At 47.5% G+C, this 17,036-nt stretch overlaps 2 protein-coding genes across 3 annotated transcripts; both read left to right on the plus strand.

The window, feature by feature from the left end:
• The first annotated feature begins 1,644 nt into the window (after nt 1–1,644).
• Nucleotides 1,645–12,327, plus strand: LOC115551127 (caseinolytic mitochondrial matrix peptidase chaperone subunit X). Of its 2 annotated transcripts, XM_030366680.1 has the most exons (15): nt 1,645–1,946; nt 2,549–2,625; nt 3,123–3,283; nt 3,597–3,711; nt 4,067–4,221; nt 4,661–4,820; nt 5,473–5,514; nt 6,139–6,315; nt 6,659–6,823; nt 7,749–7,837; nt 8,410–8,574; nt 9,145–9,444; nt 9,897–9,989; nt 10,596–10,702; nt 11,061–12,327. In XM_030366680.1, exons 2-15 carry the CDS (start codon nt 2,571–2,573, stop codon nt 11,149–11,151), a joined length of 1,875 nt encoding a protein of 624 aa, XP_030222540.1. In that variant the 5' UTR covers nt 1,645–1,946; nt 2,549–2,570; the 3' UTR covers nt 11,152–12,327. The 2 variants fall into 2 exon arrangements, with proteins under 2 accessions (XP_030222540.1, XP_030222541.1); XM_030366681.1 differs by lacking the exon at nt 5,473–5,514 and having other exon boundaries at nt 11,061–11,313.
• Nucleotides 12,328–12,440: 113 nt separating this feature from the next.
• Nucleotides 12,441–15,955, plus strand: LOC115551129 (ubiquitin-associated protein 1-like). The gene is made up of 6 exons (XM_030366683.1): nt 12,441–13,172; nt 13,292–13,461; nt 13,720–14,403; nt 14,634–14,804; nt 15,316–15,417; nt 15,511–15,955. The coding sequence occupies exons 2-6, from the start codon at nt 13,330–13,332 to the stop codon at nt 15,643–15,645; spliced, it is 1,224 nt and encodes a 407-aa protein (XP_030222543.1). The 5' UTR covers nt 12,441–13,172; nt 13,292–13,329; the 3' UTR covers nt 15,646–15,955.
• Nucleotides 15,956–17,036: the final 1,081 nt, after the last annotated feature.

Genomic DNA, 17,036 nt, shown 5'->3' on the forward strand with positions numbered 1-17,036 from the left:
AGCTTGTTCCAAAACTGTGGAGCCCGGTCTGCAAACTCTCATTATTTTGTAGAGCACATTCTGGGGTTCCCTAGTATTGAGGAAGAAGCACTTTGTTCGGCAGTCATGGAGTGTAGTGGACAGGCTTGGTTGTGTAGTTTGACCATGGGCTTGATGCAGAATGGGTGTGAGTCGTTGGCAGCATGATATTCAATCATGCACCGTTTCTGTCTATATGGCCGCCCAGGAATTTGTATACCTCAACAATGTCCACCTCGGATGCTGACTGGGTTCAGACAGGTCCATTGCTTCATACAATCCACCAAAGACTACTTAGTCTATGTGAGGTTGAGTTACAGATGATTTGGTTCAAACCACTACACAAAACTGTCCATCACACTCTGTACTCAGCATCATCAATCGTAGAGTCATCCGAAAACTGTCCTGCAGGGGGCAGCACTATTAAGCAGTATCAGACTGCGGGGTTTAGTGTTAGACAGAGGTGCTGCACACTATTATGTCCGACACGTCGCTCTGCAGCCTCACACACTGTGGCCGACCTGTGACATTAGTTGGTGATCCAGAGGCCACTAGGGGTGTGTCCATCCGCAAGTCCTGAGCAGGGCAGTATTCCAATTGGAAAACCTATTTGAGTAAGAGTAAAAAAGTACTTTGTTACAAATTTACTCAAATTACAAGTTACTTCACATTTTTGTATTACTGCCTGGATCAGTGAAAAAGACAACGTGTGTGTGTGGGAGTGAGTGAATGAGAGAGAGAAAGGTGTACTCTTTCTTCATTGTGCATTTCTTCATTGTGTGTAAGCATTTCTTCATTGTGTGTATTGTTCATTAATCATACATGCAACAAAATAAATGTCATGTCATTTCAAACAAATTGGCACACCAAAAATGTAAATTGATTTCATCTCTGTGCATATGACCAAAGGCAAGAGCTTTGTAGGAACACTACCCAGGATGGCTACCTACTACCCAAGATTCAATATCTCAAGTACCATTGGTGCCTGAGATACTGAATCTCAGCACAGTGTGTTCAGGGGTGGTACAACAGGTTGGTTGGGTTCCAGATCCTGACCTCCTTTGCGTGCATACGCACGCAGAACATCGCCCTTCCTGCTTTTGATGCTATGCATACGCTATAAAACACAGTTGTTCATAAGCTCTTCACATGTCCCTTCAACCCCGTAGGCTGCCGTTCCAGGACCGTCGTTCTAGGACCCTTGTTTTTCGGGAAGCGATTTTTCCTAAGATGGTGAATTAATGATAATTAATAAAAAATAAAAAGTACCTAAACTAGTACTTAAATCTTAACTCTATATATAAATAAATAAAAAACTTGTCTAAACCAAAGCCGATCCTGGAACTGCAGCCTCCGGTATTGCAGGAACACACAACAGAGGCAGGGGGTCACGTCCCTCTCTACGTCATGACGTACGGCCCCGGGATGCTAATCTAGCTAGCAGGGTTGCTAGACTGGCTAGCGAAGTTTCACCAAGTATTCACAGCCCAGAAGCCAATGCTAGCTATATAGCTATGTTTCGCTACCCATCCATGTCCCAGCTGCCAAAGCTAGCTAGCTAAGTTTCACTACGTACTACACTAGCTCAGCAGATCAACATTGCGTCATGACGCAACGTCATGACGCAACGTACGGCCCCTGAGATGCTAGGCTAAGCTAGGCAAGGCTCCCTACGTACCCACGGCCCAGCAGATAACGCTAGTTTGTGTAACGTTAGCTGACCTACTTCATAACAGCTCGTTATATCACCTCTGTAACTGTCGTCCGGAGGGGGGCAGCGTGTGTTGGTCCACTCGAGAGGCTCGAAGTACCCCCATTTCGTGTGATATGTCGATCTTTTAATGCGTCGGGCACAAGTTGAATAACAGATAAAAGTGACTTTGCGGAATCGGGCGAACGGTGTCAAGGTGTGCGGATTCGTCGTCCCTGTGAGTATGGCCGGGTGGTCTGTGGGCTTTGATGTGCATATGGAACCGTGTTTCATAACGTACGTATCCGCAACTGAACGTAGTGTCCTCTACGGGTCAATGACAGCTGGATGCTGGGTCCACTGGGACTTGGACTGGTCCACTGGGACTGGGTCCCCCAGTACCCGAGCTGCTGGCCCTGGTCTCGGCCTTGCGCCACCCCAAACACCTATACCCATTCGTTGACACACACACACACACACACACACACACACACACACACACACACACACACACACACACACACACACACACACACACACACACACACACGAACACAAACTCTCTCTCTCTCTCTCTCTCTCTCTCTCTCTCTCTCTCTCTCTCTCTCTCTGTTTTTATGAAAGAGAAAGCTGGACCTATGGACACTTATATTTTAATCCGAAACTGAAAAGACTTTCTGTTGGTTTGGAAATGCACATTTCCTCAGTGTTGACATAGACGGTAGGCTGTTGATTGGTGGCCAACCTCAGCCCATCGGCCCCTACGGATCCTATTGTCTGGATGTCATCATCCTCATGACGATGATAGGTTTTTTATAATGGTGATGCGTTTTGGTGCAGGTACAAAGTCTCCAGCGGCGTGATGTCCTGCCCGTGTGCTTCGGCGGCGAGGCTGTTCCTGAATTCTGCGCATCGGGGTGAGAGACGTGTGTGTTTACAACGTTATGTGTCCTGTGCTATCAGCAGGACAGAGGGTTGGAGCTCTATGGGATGGTTTAGTGTGCGATTATGTGGTTTGTATTGCGTATGGGAAAGGAATCAGCTGCACCAATTTACTACAAGTTGAAGGTTATCAGATAAAAGTTGTTGTAGCCTAGCATTGTTAACGGGATGTTTTCTGTAACCATCTGTAACATGTTATTAATGTAAACAAATCACCTGAGATACTCAGTCGAGGTTTTAGTGTGTTTAACGTGGGGATTCATTTGTGATGATTGTGTTAATTATATTTAAAACAAACAAATGAGACATGGCCATAACATATCAAGTAAACAAACAAACAAACAAACTTTAGCTATGACCTGTTAATCAGTGTCTTCCCCCAGAAAACAAAATATGCAGTGACATACAATCATTAAACATGGCTGTCAGCCCTTCTTGAACTAAAAGGACGACCAAACTGCCTCTGTTTCAGGTTTGTCATGTTCCCGCATTCAGCTGTTCTCTCTGAGTAAACACAGCCCCCGTGAAACTCACCTGGCCCCTAACGTCCTGGTGAGGTCATTCTCCGAGGCCGCCGTCTGCTATGCTGCTAAAGACGGTACCAGCAAGGATGGAGCCGGTGACGGGGGAAAGGTACATTCAGAACCCTTAAAGCGCCTGCTGAAGGCGTTTGTATACAGCCACGGTATTCCACACCCAGGGTTCTGTTTCCACGCCCAGGGTGCCGTTTCCTAGAAATGTCAGATAAAAATAAATAAAAATCTTCCCGATACCGACTCCTGAACTTGAATATCGGCCAATAACAAGTAGCTACCGATACAGCATCTAGCATTGTGACCACTGATAGCACTTTTCCGACACTGGTATCGGTATCGAAACAACTCTTCTGTTTCCACTTGCAGACTTACAGGTGCATTGTTATACGTGTTTTTCTATGGTTAAACAGAAAAGTGTCGGTGAGGGGAAACGCCTGTCCGGGTCTGGAGGCTCCGGTAAAGGAGGTAGCCAACTGCGTTGCCCCAAGTGTGGAGACCCCTGCACTCATGTAGAGACCTTTGTTTGTAAGTATTTGTGTGTGTGTGTACGTGTGTGTGATTGGATTGGAAAATAATTGGATAAAATCATGCCGTGACACCAAAAAAAATAACAATAGTTTTGTATGATTTGACCGTGTGGCCCAGCCTAAGTGAATGGTATTCAATCATTTAGTTTTTTTCATGATTTGTTCGGTGCAAAATAGCGTTGATACAGACCGACAATGTTTATAATACAATGACTAAGGTACGTGCTGCCAACTTTAACACACATAAAAATGAAAGGCTGACATAATCGGTTGATCCATTTCCATGTCTTGACCGGGGAATGATTCCATCCACTCATTTGAGTGACATCATGTGGTTCTCCTTGGGTTCACAGCATCAACACGGTTCGTCAAGTGTGAGAAATGCCACCACTTCTTCGTGGTTCTCTCTGAGACGGACTCCAAGAAGGGTCTGAACAAGGAGCCCGAGTCTGCTGCTGAAGCCGTCAAACTGGCCTTCTCCCAGAAACCACCCCCTCCCCCTAAGAAGGTACGGGGAGACCAGCAGAAAGCCACCACCCATCCACTATATTCTGCATATCCTCCCTTATCCCCCCACAATACTCATAAACACTTATCATATGTTGTACATCCTGGTCCTTAATGTACGCACTTATCGTATGTTGTCGTCCTTGCCCTTAAAAATAGTACTTAGCATCGTTAAGAATCTTATCCTAGATATCTTTGGTGTATACAGGGAATGGGTTAACCTAGTGATTGTTAGTGCTTGGCACTTGGTTCTATGAGCATCCATACCGTACCGACAGCCATATATTGTCGTTTCTCTTTCTTCTGACAAATGTACTTATTGTAATTTGCTTTGGATAAAAGCTTTGCTAAATGCCCTAAATGTAAATATATACTCAACCTCTCAGGTTGAATATAGCGGATGTAAGTAAAAATGTTTTATCGCATTGTCTTCCCCTCAGATTTATGCCTACCTGGACAAATACGTGGTGGGCCAGTCCTACGCTAAGAAGGTGCTGGCGGTGGCTGTGTACAACCACTACAAACGCATCTACAACAACATCCCAGCCGGGAGCCGCCAGCCGGCCGAGGTCGAGAAGCAGGCCTCCCTGACGCCCAGGGGTTAGTAACACTGTATACTTTTGTCCACATGTACACCTTGTTGGGTGGCTGTTTGTGCTTTCCACTGTATGGAGTTAGGTAGAGATGTACCAATACCGATACCAGTATCAGGGATTCCTCTGATACAGCCTAATATGCAGTATTGGCGAATACGCGTCTCGCTCAGATCCGATACCATCACATGACTAGCTCCTTTACTAAAGAGGCAAAGAACATCACACATTCGGAATCGATATCGGGAAGGAAAAAGGTATCAGAACATCTCTAGAGTTAGGAACTCTGGTGAATATGTGTTCAATCTCGCTCCCACGCTCTGCTACACAAATGCCAAGAGCTATTTAAAAAAGTTAGCTTGGTGGTTTTTTTTGGTTGTTAAGGGTCACCTCAGCAGTCAAGATGAGGGAGGACAGGACACCCGTCCTAACGATGGATGATTCATTTAGCATGTTTTAATAAGTGAGAACTTTTAATTACTTGCAAAAAGTGATGCAATATTGCATATTTGCAAAACTGCATCAATGATTTGGCATTTGTGCAATGGACATGTGACATTTCCTATACATTTGAGTTGAAGTCTTTCACGGGACTATATGATAAGATATAAATGTAATGATAATATTGATTTTTGAGAGCTTTCATCGTCTCCCCTTAGAGCTAGAGATGAGAAGACGAGAGGATGAGTACAGATTCACAAGTAAGTCCATGGTCTTTCTCACCGTTCTCTTGGTATTGTTAGCTGTTAGAGCAACAGTCAGTGTTGTTGATGTTCCCCCCGACTCCCCCATCCCCTGCCGCACAAATGCCAAATCAAACCAAACATGAGTCCAGCTGTGGATATCTCCAGTTCGTCTTTTGTGTCGCTTTCTCCCATCGGTTCTCGTTTATTTCCCGAAAATTATTCGGAGACAAAATTGAAGACATTTTCTTATCGCCTGGTCCTTCACAGCCCGGAAACAATTCCTCAATATTAACAAAAGCTCGATCCGCATGTATGCGGTAAAAGTGTGTTCATCGTGAAACCAGACAATGAGATAGGTTGGCCTGGTGACCTAGATTGCCCTCTTTCCCTCGGTGGTCCCACTCCAGCCCACTTCACGCAGTAACTCCACCCTTTTCTGAGAAGGGGACGGTGTATTTATAGATGGGACTCACTTCTTGTTTGGTTCGCATTTGAACACATAACAATCAGAATGTGATGACGGATATTCTGTTAATTCCGTCACTGTTTACTTTCAGATCGATGTGTATAAATGATTCAATATAATACCCAAGTTGTTTTGCAGTCATAGAAAACCTAAAAACGATTTTCTGGATTCAGAACTGCTGCAGATCGCCGGGATCAGTCCCCATGGCAACGCCCTGGGAGCGTCCATGCAGCAGCCGGGGAGCCAGCAGACCCAGCAGGAGAGGAGGGGCGGAGACGTGCTGGACTCCACCAACGCCGAGATCAGACTGGAGAAGAGCAACATCGTGCTGCTGGGCCCAACTGGGTCAGGTCAGTGTTGTGTCAACATTGCGCCACACGTGGGTCCTTGCACAATGAACCCTTTCTTTGAAAAGAGGATTGTGGGTATTCACTCTTTAGCCAGCTCCTTGAACAAGTCCTTACAGCGACATGCTCCCAATGACTCATCTTGACTGCTCCCGATGAGCTAGCTGTCGCCCTGCCTGGTTGACTACGCCGTCGGTGTGTGAATGTGAATCAGATTTGTAAAGCACTTTGACTGGACACTGGTTAGAAAAGCAAGACAAAAATGCAGTCCGTTTACCATTTATCATGAACCATGTATTTATATTGACACTCTGGCCTGTTGTTTCCTATTTTATTATTTCTGAAGGGAAAACATTGCTGGCCCAGACCCTGGCGAAGTGCCTGGACGTCCCCTTTGCAATCTGTGACTGCACCACCCTGACCCAGGCCGGCTATGTGGGGGAAGACATCGAGTCCGTCATCGCTAAGCTGCTCCAAGACGCCAACTATTCTGTGGAGAAGGCTCAGCAAGGTGGGTCTGGACTCTGGGGTGGTTCACTTGTCGCATCACTCAGCTGCGCGCACACACACACACACACACACACACACACACACACACACACACACACACACACACACACACACACACACACACACACACACACACACACACACACACACACACACACACACACACACACACACACACACACACACACACACACACACACACACACACACACGGCGATGAGGATGGTATGGCGATGAGGGAAGGGAACATTTAGTCTCCCATGCCAGTGTTCTGGGTTCACGCCCCCATTTCAAACCACATTAACAGTCTACCTAAAGGCAAGATGCCAAATATAATGAGTAGCCCACTTTGGCTAAACTACTTAACGGTTGTGAATGGTGACGCAGTGAGATTAAATGAGGATTCAGGCTTAACATGATCCAACCCAATTAATAAAAGTGGGTTAGGGTTTGAGAGAGGTGCTGAAAGAAATGGTTGCAAGTGCATAAAGATGTATGTCTCTTTGGCAGTCCAAAGCAACTCAACAGAGTAACCCGACAAATGCTGCAGTGCCCAGGTTGTTTTTTGGAACGCCTGATTAAACATGTAAAGTGGCCACAGTCACGACTCCGTCCCAGGCTGGGGTCAGCTTAACTCAGGAAGGTTGCTAGTTCGATCCCTGGCTCCTCCATGCTGTGTGTCGAGGTGTCCCTGAGCAAGACACCTCACCCTAACTGCTCCCAACGAGCTGGCTGTCGCCTTCCATGGTTGACTCCGCCATCGGTGTGTGAATGTGTGTATTTAATCGATGTAAGTCGCTTTGGACAAAAGCGTCCGCCAAATGTAAATGTGTGACCAGTTTGGGGACAGGACAAGATTCTACCGTCCCTTTAACTGAAGGCCGAACCATGTTTAACGATGGCTGCTGTGACCGGTCTGTTGACAGGTATCGTGTTCCTGGACGAGGTGGATAAGATCGGCAGTGTTCCCGGGATCCATCAGCTCCGAGACGTGGGCGGAGAGGGGGTCCAGCAGGTCAGCATTTAACGTTTGACCACCCCTCACTAGGGCTGGGCGATTGATCGAATTTCGATCTCGATTTCGATTTTAGCGTCAAAAGTATTCCAGAACAGCTGGATACATATCTGTACATTATTTTAGATTTGAACCTTTTCTTTTTGACCATTGTGTATTTTTTTAAGGCAAAATTTCAGTTACTAAGTGTTTTTGGGAGAGCAATGCTGAATAAATACATTATGTTTTCAAACTCAAAAATAATCGTTTGAATAATCGTGATTTCAATATTGACCAAAATAATCCTGATTATGATTTTTTCCATAATCGAGCAGCCCTACCGCTCACTCTCACACAGTGATTGTTAGAGCGTGGCACTTGGTTCTATGAACATCCTTACTTTACTGTCAGCCATATATTATTGTTGCTCTTTCTTCTGACAAAAAGTACTTATCGCAAGTTGCTTTGGATAAACACGTCTGCTAAATTTAAATGGATATCCAACATTGGGAACGTGAGTCTAGTAACCGTTTTAAACGCTCCGTGTCGAGGTTACACGTTCAACTAATTTGGTGTCTTGTGCTCCATTCCAGGGCCTGCTGAAACTGCTGGAAGGGACCATCGTCAACGTGCCGGAGAAGAACTCCAGGAAGCTGAGGGGCGAGACGGTGCAGGTGGACACCACCAACATCCTCTTTGTTGCCTCAGGAGCCTTCAACGGTCTGGACCGGATCATCAGCAGGAGGAAGAACGAGAAGGTGAGGGTCGCCTCACCGGCGCCGCTGACCCACCCGGTGTCTTTCAGAGATGTTCCCATACCATTTTTCATTTCCGATATCTGAACTTGTGTATCGCCCGATACCGGAAATATATCGATAAAGCATTTAGCATTATAACTAATAACAGCACTTGTTCTAATTGAACGGTTCTCATCATTAATTGACATTTATAATCCAATTTTTTTTTAATAAATGTGTATTATTGTAGATAAGCTTGAGCATCCATGTTTCTCCGACTTGGTAGCTCGATCACAAGTAGGTCCGAGTCTGATGACGCGTTTCCCATTCCGACTTTCCACCTCGGACCGTTAACGAATGCAGCATAACACCGTAGTGTTTATGAAGTTTGCTGCCTGTGATGTCAAGGAGCTATGTCATGTGATGGTATCAGATCGCCTATACCCGATACTGCATTTTAGTCAGTATAATACCGATAACGGTATTGATACCATTATTATACCCTTAACTACTCCGGTTATAAAGCTTTGAATCAAAAGAGTAACCCTGTTTTGAAGACTAACGTAGTTTAAACCCCTCCAAACTTGACAGTACCTTGGCTTCGGCACGCCCTCCAACATGGCCCAGGGGCGGCGGGCAGCGGCGGCGGCCGACCTGGCCAACACCAGCGGGGACACGGACGCCGTGGCGGAGATCGAGGAGAAGGACCGCCTGCTGAAGATCGTGGAGGCCCGCGACCTCATCGAGTTCGGGATGATCCCCGAGTTCGTGGGCCGGCTGCCCGTGGTGGTGCCGCTGCACAGCCTGGACGAGGAGACGCTGGTCCGCATCCTGACGGAGCCGCGCAACGCCGTGGTGCCGCAGTACCAGGCGCTGTTCAGCATGGACAAGGTCAGCCCCGCCGCAGCTCCCACCAAGCCAAGAGCCTACCGGGCCTTTGTATCGGGAGGAAGGTTGCTAGTTCGATCCCCGGCTCCTCCTAGCTGAGGGTCGAGGTGTCCCTGAGCGAGACACTTCACCCTGACTACTCAAGACGAGCGTGCTCTAAAGAAAACCCCCTTTATTAGCGAGGAAGAAAACACAGGGCGGGGAATCCCACCTTCCAGGGATGATCAGGAGTGCATTGGGGGTCACACACACACACACACACACACACACACACACACACACACACACACACACACACACACACACACACACACACACACACACACACACACACACACACACACACACACACACACACACACACACACACACACACACTCTTTGCTCGGTGTGTGATCCCGAGACGTGAGCCCTCTGGTGGCCCGTGGGTGACGTTGGTGTCTGTTGTGTTGCAGTGTGAACTCAACGTGACCACAGGCGCTCTGCAGGCCATCGCGCGGCTGGCCCTGGAGAGGAAAACGGGCGCCCGCGGCCTGAGGTCCATCATGGTGAGCTGAACTGTAACGATCCATCACAATGAAACTTTATTAATCCCACCAGTGTCGGAGTAAGTGTTACAGCAGCAGTGGAAGACACAGGATATAAGACAATGCAATAAAAACAGTAAATAACAAAAAGGAAAACAAAAAGAGATGCTAAAGTAAGGACAAACAGGAGTAACAGTGTATACAGGATCAATTATAAAGTGGCCCTGTGCCAGTACTTAACAGGATATTAAAGTGTGTGAATGAAATGCAAAAAGTGCCTCCGTTTTGCCCTAGAGCGATTTGTGTTGCCAGATTTGGCCAGATTTTCCACCCAATCTGGCAACACTGGCTGAAGTCAGTGTTGCCTGATTGGGTGTGAAATCTGGCCCAATCTGGCAACACTGCTCTTAGACCTGATGGCAGAACGGCTTCAATTGGGATGAGGGGAACATGGCTATACAAGCCAACCAGTTGGTATGGCCAGCTGGCTAGGCAAATCCGTCTATTGTCTTTTTATTATCATCAAGCATCTGATGTGACTTTCCAAGAAGGCATCAGACACGGTTTGTATTAGTTCAGGGGGCAGTGGGCTGACTCCGCCATGACATGTTTCCTCTGGTTCTGCAGGAGAAGCTGCTGCTAGAGCCCATGTTCGAGGTACCCTGCTCAGACATCATGGCTGTGGAACTGAGCAGAGACGTGGTCCAAGGCAAGACAGAGCCCAGATACACCAGGTCAGTACAGACAGACAGACGCTAAGAGGCAGACAGACAGACGCTAAGAGGCAGACAGACAGACGACTGAGAGAGAGAGACACACAGACAGACAGACTGAGATACACACGCACGCACACACGCACACACACACACACACACACTGAGAGAGACAAACACACACACACACACGCACACACACACACACTGAGAGAGACAAACACACACATACACACACACACACGCACTGAGAGAGACAAACACACACACACATATACTCACACACACAAACACTGAGAGAGACAATCACAAACACACACAACACTCTTTGTGAACACGCGTGCCTAGCCTGACGTGTGTGTTTGTGTGTGTGTATTAGAGCGCCGGTGAAGGAGTCCACAGAGGAGGAGTACGACTCGGGCATTGAGGAGGAGAACTGGCCCCGGCAGGCCGACGCGGCTAACAACTGAGCCCCTCCCCCCTGACCTGATCGCCCTCCAGCCCCCGCCCCCCCCCCTCCACCCCCCATGGAAGGAAACCATCTCCGGCCGGCCCCCATGTTTCAATGGCTGGGCTGCGTGTGCGTTTGTGTGTGTGTGTGTGTGGGTGTGTGTGGGGAGAAACTGAATTGAAAAGGAAAGCTGCTGACTCATGGAAGAGGAGCCGAGTGTCACATTGAACATGGTCTTGAGAACGTAACAACCCTTTCAGGTCCTGTGCGTTTAAACGTTAATTATATTTTTCTTTTGGTAAAGAGGTTTGACTGCTGAGGTGGCCCTCGTAGTACACTTTCAATCTTTGCCAGGTTGTTTAACATTTTTATCTTTCCAGGGGATAACAACATTTTATTATTATTGAGACGGATTTAGTAGCTAGAGGACTATCCTGGTGTTATGGCAAGGGGATCAAACACACAGACATCACTGGGTCATACTGTGCTCTTCAGAACAGGGCCTTTGTGAGCGCTCATGTTGTCGTCATGTTACAGAATACAGGTGATGCTCGCATCATTCATAAGCGCGTCATCATATTCCACAAGCACAATGATACTGTAGATGATTCTTCACGTCCGCCGTTTCAAAGGTGTCTCATAATAACATAATTTATAAGAATGTTTGGCTGAAAGTGTTGACGCAGCACACACTTTAGATTAGCAGCTGTGGAACATAAGGACTCAGTCACTCCCAGGTCCTCACGGGCACACAGCAGCAGTCCAGGTGGATTTCGAGGTGCCCTTTTTAAACGACCACCTGTGATATTTTTAGTTGGTAGAATACCCCTCCAGTCTCTCTGGGCTGTGTGAGGAGCGGACCGTCGCGGAATCGGAGCAGTTATATTTTTGTCCCTCCAGTAATTTCAGCTAATCTTAACGATGTAATGCCATGCTATAAATTGTGCTTCTACCTGTCCTGTGATAAAGCCTTTAATCAAAAGTACCCCTCCACCACCACTCTACCGGGATGCCCTCGAAGCGCACCGCGATCATACTATACAGTAAGATGAATTAGGTTTGCCTGTTTGATTTAGCGATGTTACTTTCACTCATTTCATTTAAAGAGTCGTCAACGGAAGCTGTACGACACAAGGTTGTGACTCCTAAATTGATGTGATTGTTTAAATATATAAATAAAATGTATATCTATGTACAGCACGCTGGTTTCCTTCTGTTGAAGCAAAGTGATATGTTCGTGTGCAAACCCAATAACACACTCAAGACAAGAGTATAGTGTCGAACATTAGACACCAAAGGCGCTGTTCTGCTCCAGAGCCGTCATTCAATTCAACTTAATTCGCCATGTATACAGATACTAGGAATTTGATTTGGTCTTCTCCATGCAGGCAACACACAGTAAAACAGAAAGACAAAAACACAACACAAGGACGAACAGTACCGTTATGAGCAATCAATTAATAGGAATGAAGATGGAGAATAAATTTAAAGTGCAATGGTGTCCAAGTTTTAAGAGTTATTTAGGAGGGCCATTGCTTGGGGGAGAAAACTGTGGAGGTGATGTTTTGGACATAATAGCCCTGTACCGCTTTCCAGAGGGGAGAAGATTAAACAGACTATTGGCAGGATGGGAGGGGTCAGCCGCAATCTCCAGTGCTCGGTTAATGGTCCTGGAGGTGTGCATCCATTGCAGCTTCACAATCTCAGGGATGCTGTCTGTTTCAATGAGTCCCTCTGCATTCCCTTGCATCCAATGTTAGAGAGCCTGCTGATGATTAACTCATGAGAATTCCCAAAGAAGTTTACATTTCTAATTAATAAATCAATGTTTTTATGATTCCCCTTTATATCAAAGTAAATATGAAGGCTGCTCAACACTGATTTTGGTGTGAATAGGAACACACTTGGTGTGGTAAACAAGTGCTCATGAGGGGTTAGGGGCTTAGCGATTGGAGAGATTAATCCCATGAGATAATGTCTACGCATTACTCGGTCTCCACATGTCATGCTGCGGACGACAACTTCAGGACTCACTCAAAGGTGCGTGCTCATTCAACACATAATCACAAATGCTGCTTGGTGTTGCTGGCTAAAATGAGACCTTTTGCTGTGATGTGCTGAGGTGATTTTAGCTTGGCTGTCCTGCTCCTCTCATGCAGACTGAGGACCGGTTCGTTAAGGCAGCGTATTCCTAACGATGAACAGTCTGGAAGGCGTTTCGTTTCAGACGCCCGCCGGCTCACTAGGGGAGACCCGGGGCCAGCTTGCACCGGCAGGGAAGCCAGACTTCCCAGTCCCCGATTGCCGTCAGATACTGCGAGACACCAAGGTCAGACATGACCCCACTGGTTCTGCCGGCTTAGCCTCATTTCATCTCCGCTTCCATTAGAAAGGGAGTCTGATAACGGTCTACCAGTGTTTGTTCATCTGTGGGTTAACTAGGGTGACCTTTTATTTAGGATTCATCCCACAGCCTTCGCATTTAGGTCATGTTTGTCAGTTCAATACCTCATAAGGTGATGATTTTGAGGGACTAGACTGTCAATTAACTAACCCACTATTCACTCGCTGGTTGATTTGTTCCCAGTACGACTTTGCCCTTGAACGCCGGGTGCTGATTGGCTACGAGCCTGGCTATCAAAGAAGAGAAGCATGGCCCGCCTCCCTGGTGCAGAGGCTCCCCAAGCCTCCGTCCTGCCCTCCGTTCTCCATGATGTTCAGCGGCCTTCAGGAGGGCTCCTGGGCCGGTCCGAGGAGGAGCGACCAGCGGGACCAAGGCCCTCGGCCCCGGAGCCACAGCCTGAACGCCGCAGACATCCGGCGCCTGCACCCCCGCACGGCCCGCTTCCGCATCCTCAACCCCGACGACGAGGCCGGATACTCGGAGGACGACGAGGGCTCCTCCACCGACGACGGGGTCCGCCGCTTTGTGGTCAGAGAGCGCTCCAGCAGCTGTTCCCCAAAGGACACGCCCCCCAGATTCAGGGAGCTCCACGCCGGCTCCTCTGCGCCGCACTGTAAGCACCAGGGCCAGGCCCGGCCGCTGTCTGCCTCCAGCGGCCGCAGACAGCCGGCGCTGGAGCAGAGCCTGCACGGCAGCCCCCCCTGTCCAGGGGGGAAGCACTGCAGGAAGAAGCAGGCCTCCCTGGGCTCCGTGAACAAGAAGTACGCAGCCGGCGGCGGAGCGCTGTCCGTCTGCGGCTCTCAGGTCAGGCCCCAGCAGCCGAGGCCGTCCTCCGCGGGATCGACAGTCAAGAGCCACAGGCAGAAGGTCAGTACACACACACACACACGCAGAGACACACGCGCAGGGACACACACACACACACACGCAGAGAAAGACACACACGCAGAGACAAAGACAGACACATACGCAGCGAGACACGCACGCGCGCGCGCAAGCAGAAGATGAGCTCAGCTGCCTCTCATGTCCCTTCCGTTGTATCATCCCTCTCTTTCACGTCATCTTACTGATCAACCCGATGCCTTGTCCTTCTCCAGACCCTGAGAGTGGTGGGACCTCGCGGGGTTTCCTTCGACCATTCCGAGGAGCTGCTGTCGGCCCTCAGCGAGGACGAGCGAGAGCTGCTGGGGGCCGTCACGAGGAAAGGCTTCCCGCTACGCAAGGCCATCCTGGCCCTGCAGAAGACGGCCTACCGGAACCCCGAGCAGGTAGGCTACACCTCCGGTGGTCTGGTTCTCTTCTAAACTAAACTCATTAAACTAATGTTTACATCGTTCACGTTACTTCAAACTTATATGTTCCTCATGTCCCTACATTCTTATAAAGGTTATATAAGAATACTACATTCTTATAAAGGTTATATAAGAATATTCTATATATATATATATATATATATATATATATATATATATATATATATATATATATATATATAGAATATGTATTCCATCTGCCACATGGGCGGCATGTGGCACAGGAGGTAGAGCAGGTTGACCGGCTCCTCCTAGCTGAGTGTCGAGGTGTCCCTGAGCGAGACACCTCACCCTGACTGCTCCCGACAAGCTGGCTGTCGCCCTGCATGGTTGACACCGCCGTTGGTTTGTGAATTTGTGCATGAATTGGTGAATTGCCGCGCCACGGGTCACGGGTTAGAAAAGCGCTGCATAAATGCAGTCCATTTACCAGCATATATTCTATGTTCCTGCTGTACTTCTGCAGATCCTGAGTTACCTGGGGGCCACCAGTCATCTGTGTGAGTTGGGATACGAGGAGTCCCAGGTAGAGGAGGCCCTTGAGATGTTCCAGAACTCTGAGAGCAAGGTGAGGACAGGGTCCTACACGCCAAAGACAACATGTCCTTCCAGCACAAGTTTTGACCCAACCCAAGTTTTAACTTCTGCTTCTGCTCCTCAGGCTTCCGAGTTCCTAAGAGTCCTGACCCAGTTCCAGGAGATGGGCTTCCAGCAGAGCGCTATCAAAGCGGTTCTCCTGGTCCACGAGAACAACCGTGAGAGGGCTCTGGAGGAGCTCATGACTCACACAGCCTAACACAAATCTCCCTGCTTTCTTGCAGCATTTCACGGAGGAATGACCCCTTTTGGTCGGTCCCACTCGGAATTCTGAGAGTATACCGAGTTGCTAAATGCTCTAAATGTAAATGTGAATGTGAGTAAATTTAAATGTAAAACTCTTAATGAATGTTAAATGCTTACTGTTTAGACATTTTGACTAGAAATAGGGATTTTGATTGTTCCTGACTAATAGTCAAATTTTAGAGGTGTTGATGTGTACCAAGCTTGTGATAATCGCGATAAACTTTTTGTTTCATCTTGAAATAAAGGGAATGATGAACACCTGCTTTAATTCTTCATGGATGTCCAGTTGACGTGCACACTTTACACTTTATAAACCACAATGTCTTTGTGTAGGGATGTTATTGTGTGTATTGTGCTGAACACTAGACACTGACTGGGTCCCCTCTACGTTGCAGGACATCTTTACCAGACATATAGGTCAGGACCACCCTGTAATGGGGTCAGTATCAGAATATTTAGGATGGGAACAGCAACCACACAATACGTTTATGGGGGGTCTAGTATTACAGAAGTGTAGCTTCCCAGCCATATAAATCGATAGAAATTAGATATATTCAAATATTGTAAAATGACTGGGAGATAAATAAAGGTCTGACTTTGCTTATAATCTAAGTTATAATGGTGTGATTAAAGGCGCGTTCAGTCTCCTGGTTATAAAGAGACGGCTCGCCAGTGATGACGCTCACGACGCGTGTTCACGACAGCGACGTTTCATGTGCACTTAGAAAACAGCTACTAAACAAAACTTAGTAGGATCAGTTTCAAGTTTGCATGCCTTTGTTTCCTTGATGCCTATCACCTACCATCCTTTGGCTTTTATTTATGATAAGCACAAACATACATTATCGCGAAAATGTTTTCCCCATAATTTTCAGCGATATGAACGCACCACAAACGTCCCGAGTTGCCGAACGGAAGTAGAATCAAGAGCGTCATGAGGCGTCGTTCACGCGAACCTTCCGACATAATTTCTAGCGATGTGAACTCACCACTACCCTCAGAATTCCGAGAAATGAAGACAAAAAGGGGGCGTGCCTCAGAGAAATGCCGGAAGAGAGTTCGGAGATATCCCGACTTCCGAATCGGAAGCCTGTGACCGAGGTATCTGGATCACACCATAGAACAAGCAGCAGTAGACGGTGTGCGCATGCGTGAACACACGCAGTCAGTAAATGGCCAACTTGTTGACTCCTCTGCAGAATATGATATTACAATGTTACAATGTTATGATATAACAATATTAAAACCATTCGACAAAACTTGTTGGTCATTATAATAAATATAAGAGCATATAGACGTCATCCTACCTCTATTGTCGTAAACCGCTCCGCCCCTCCCGCAGCC

Source organism: Gadus morhua, chromosome 9 (genome assembly GCF_902167405.1).
Source record: "Gadus morhua chromosome 9, gadMor3.0, whole genome shotgun sequence".
Taxonomy (NCBI): domain Eukaryota; kingdom Metazoa; phylum Chordata; class Actinopteri; order Gadiformes; family Gadidae; genus Gadus; species Gadus morhua.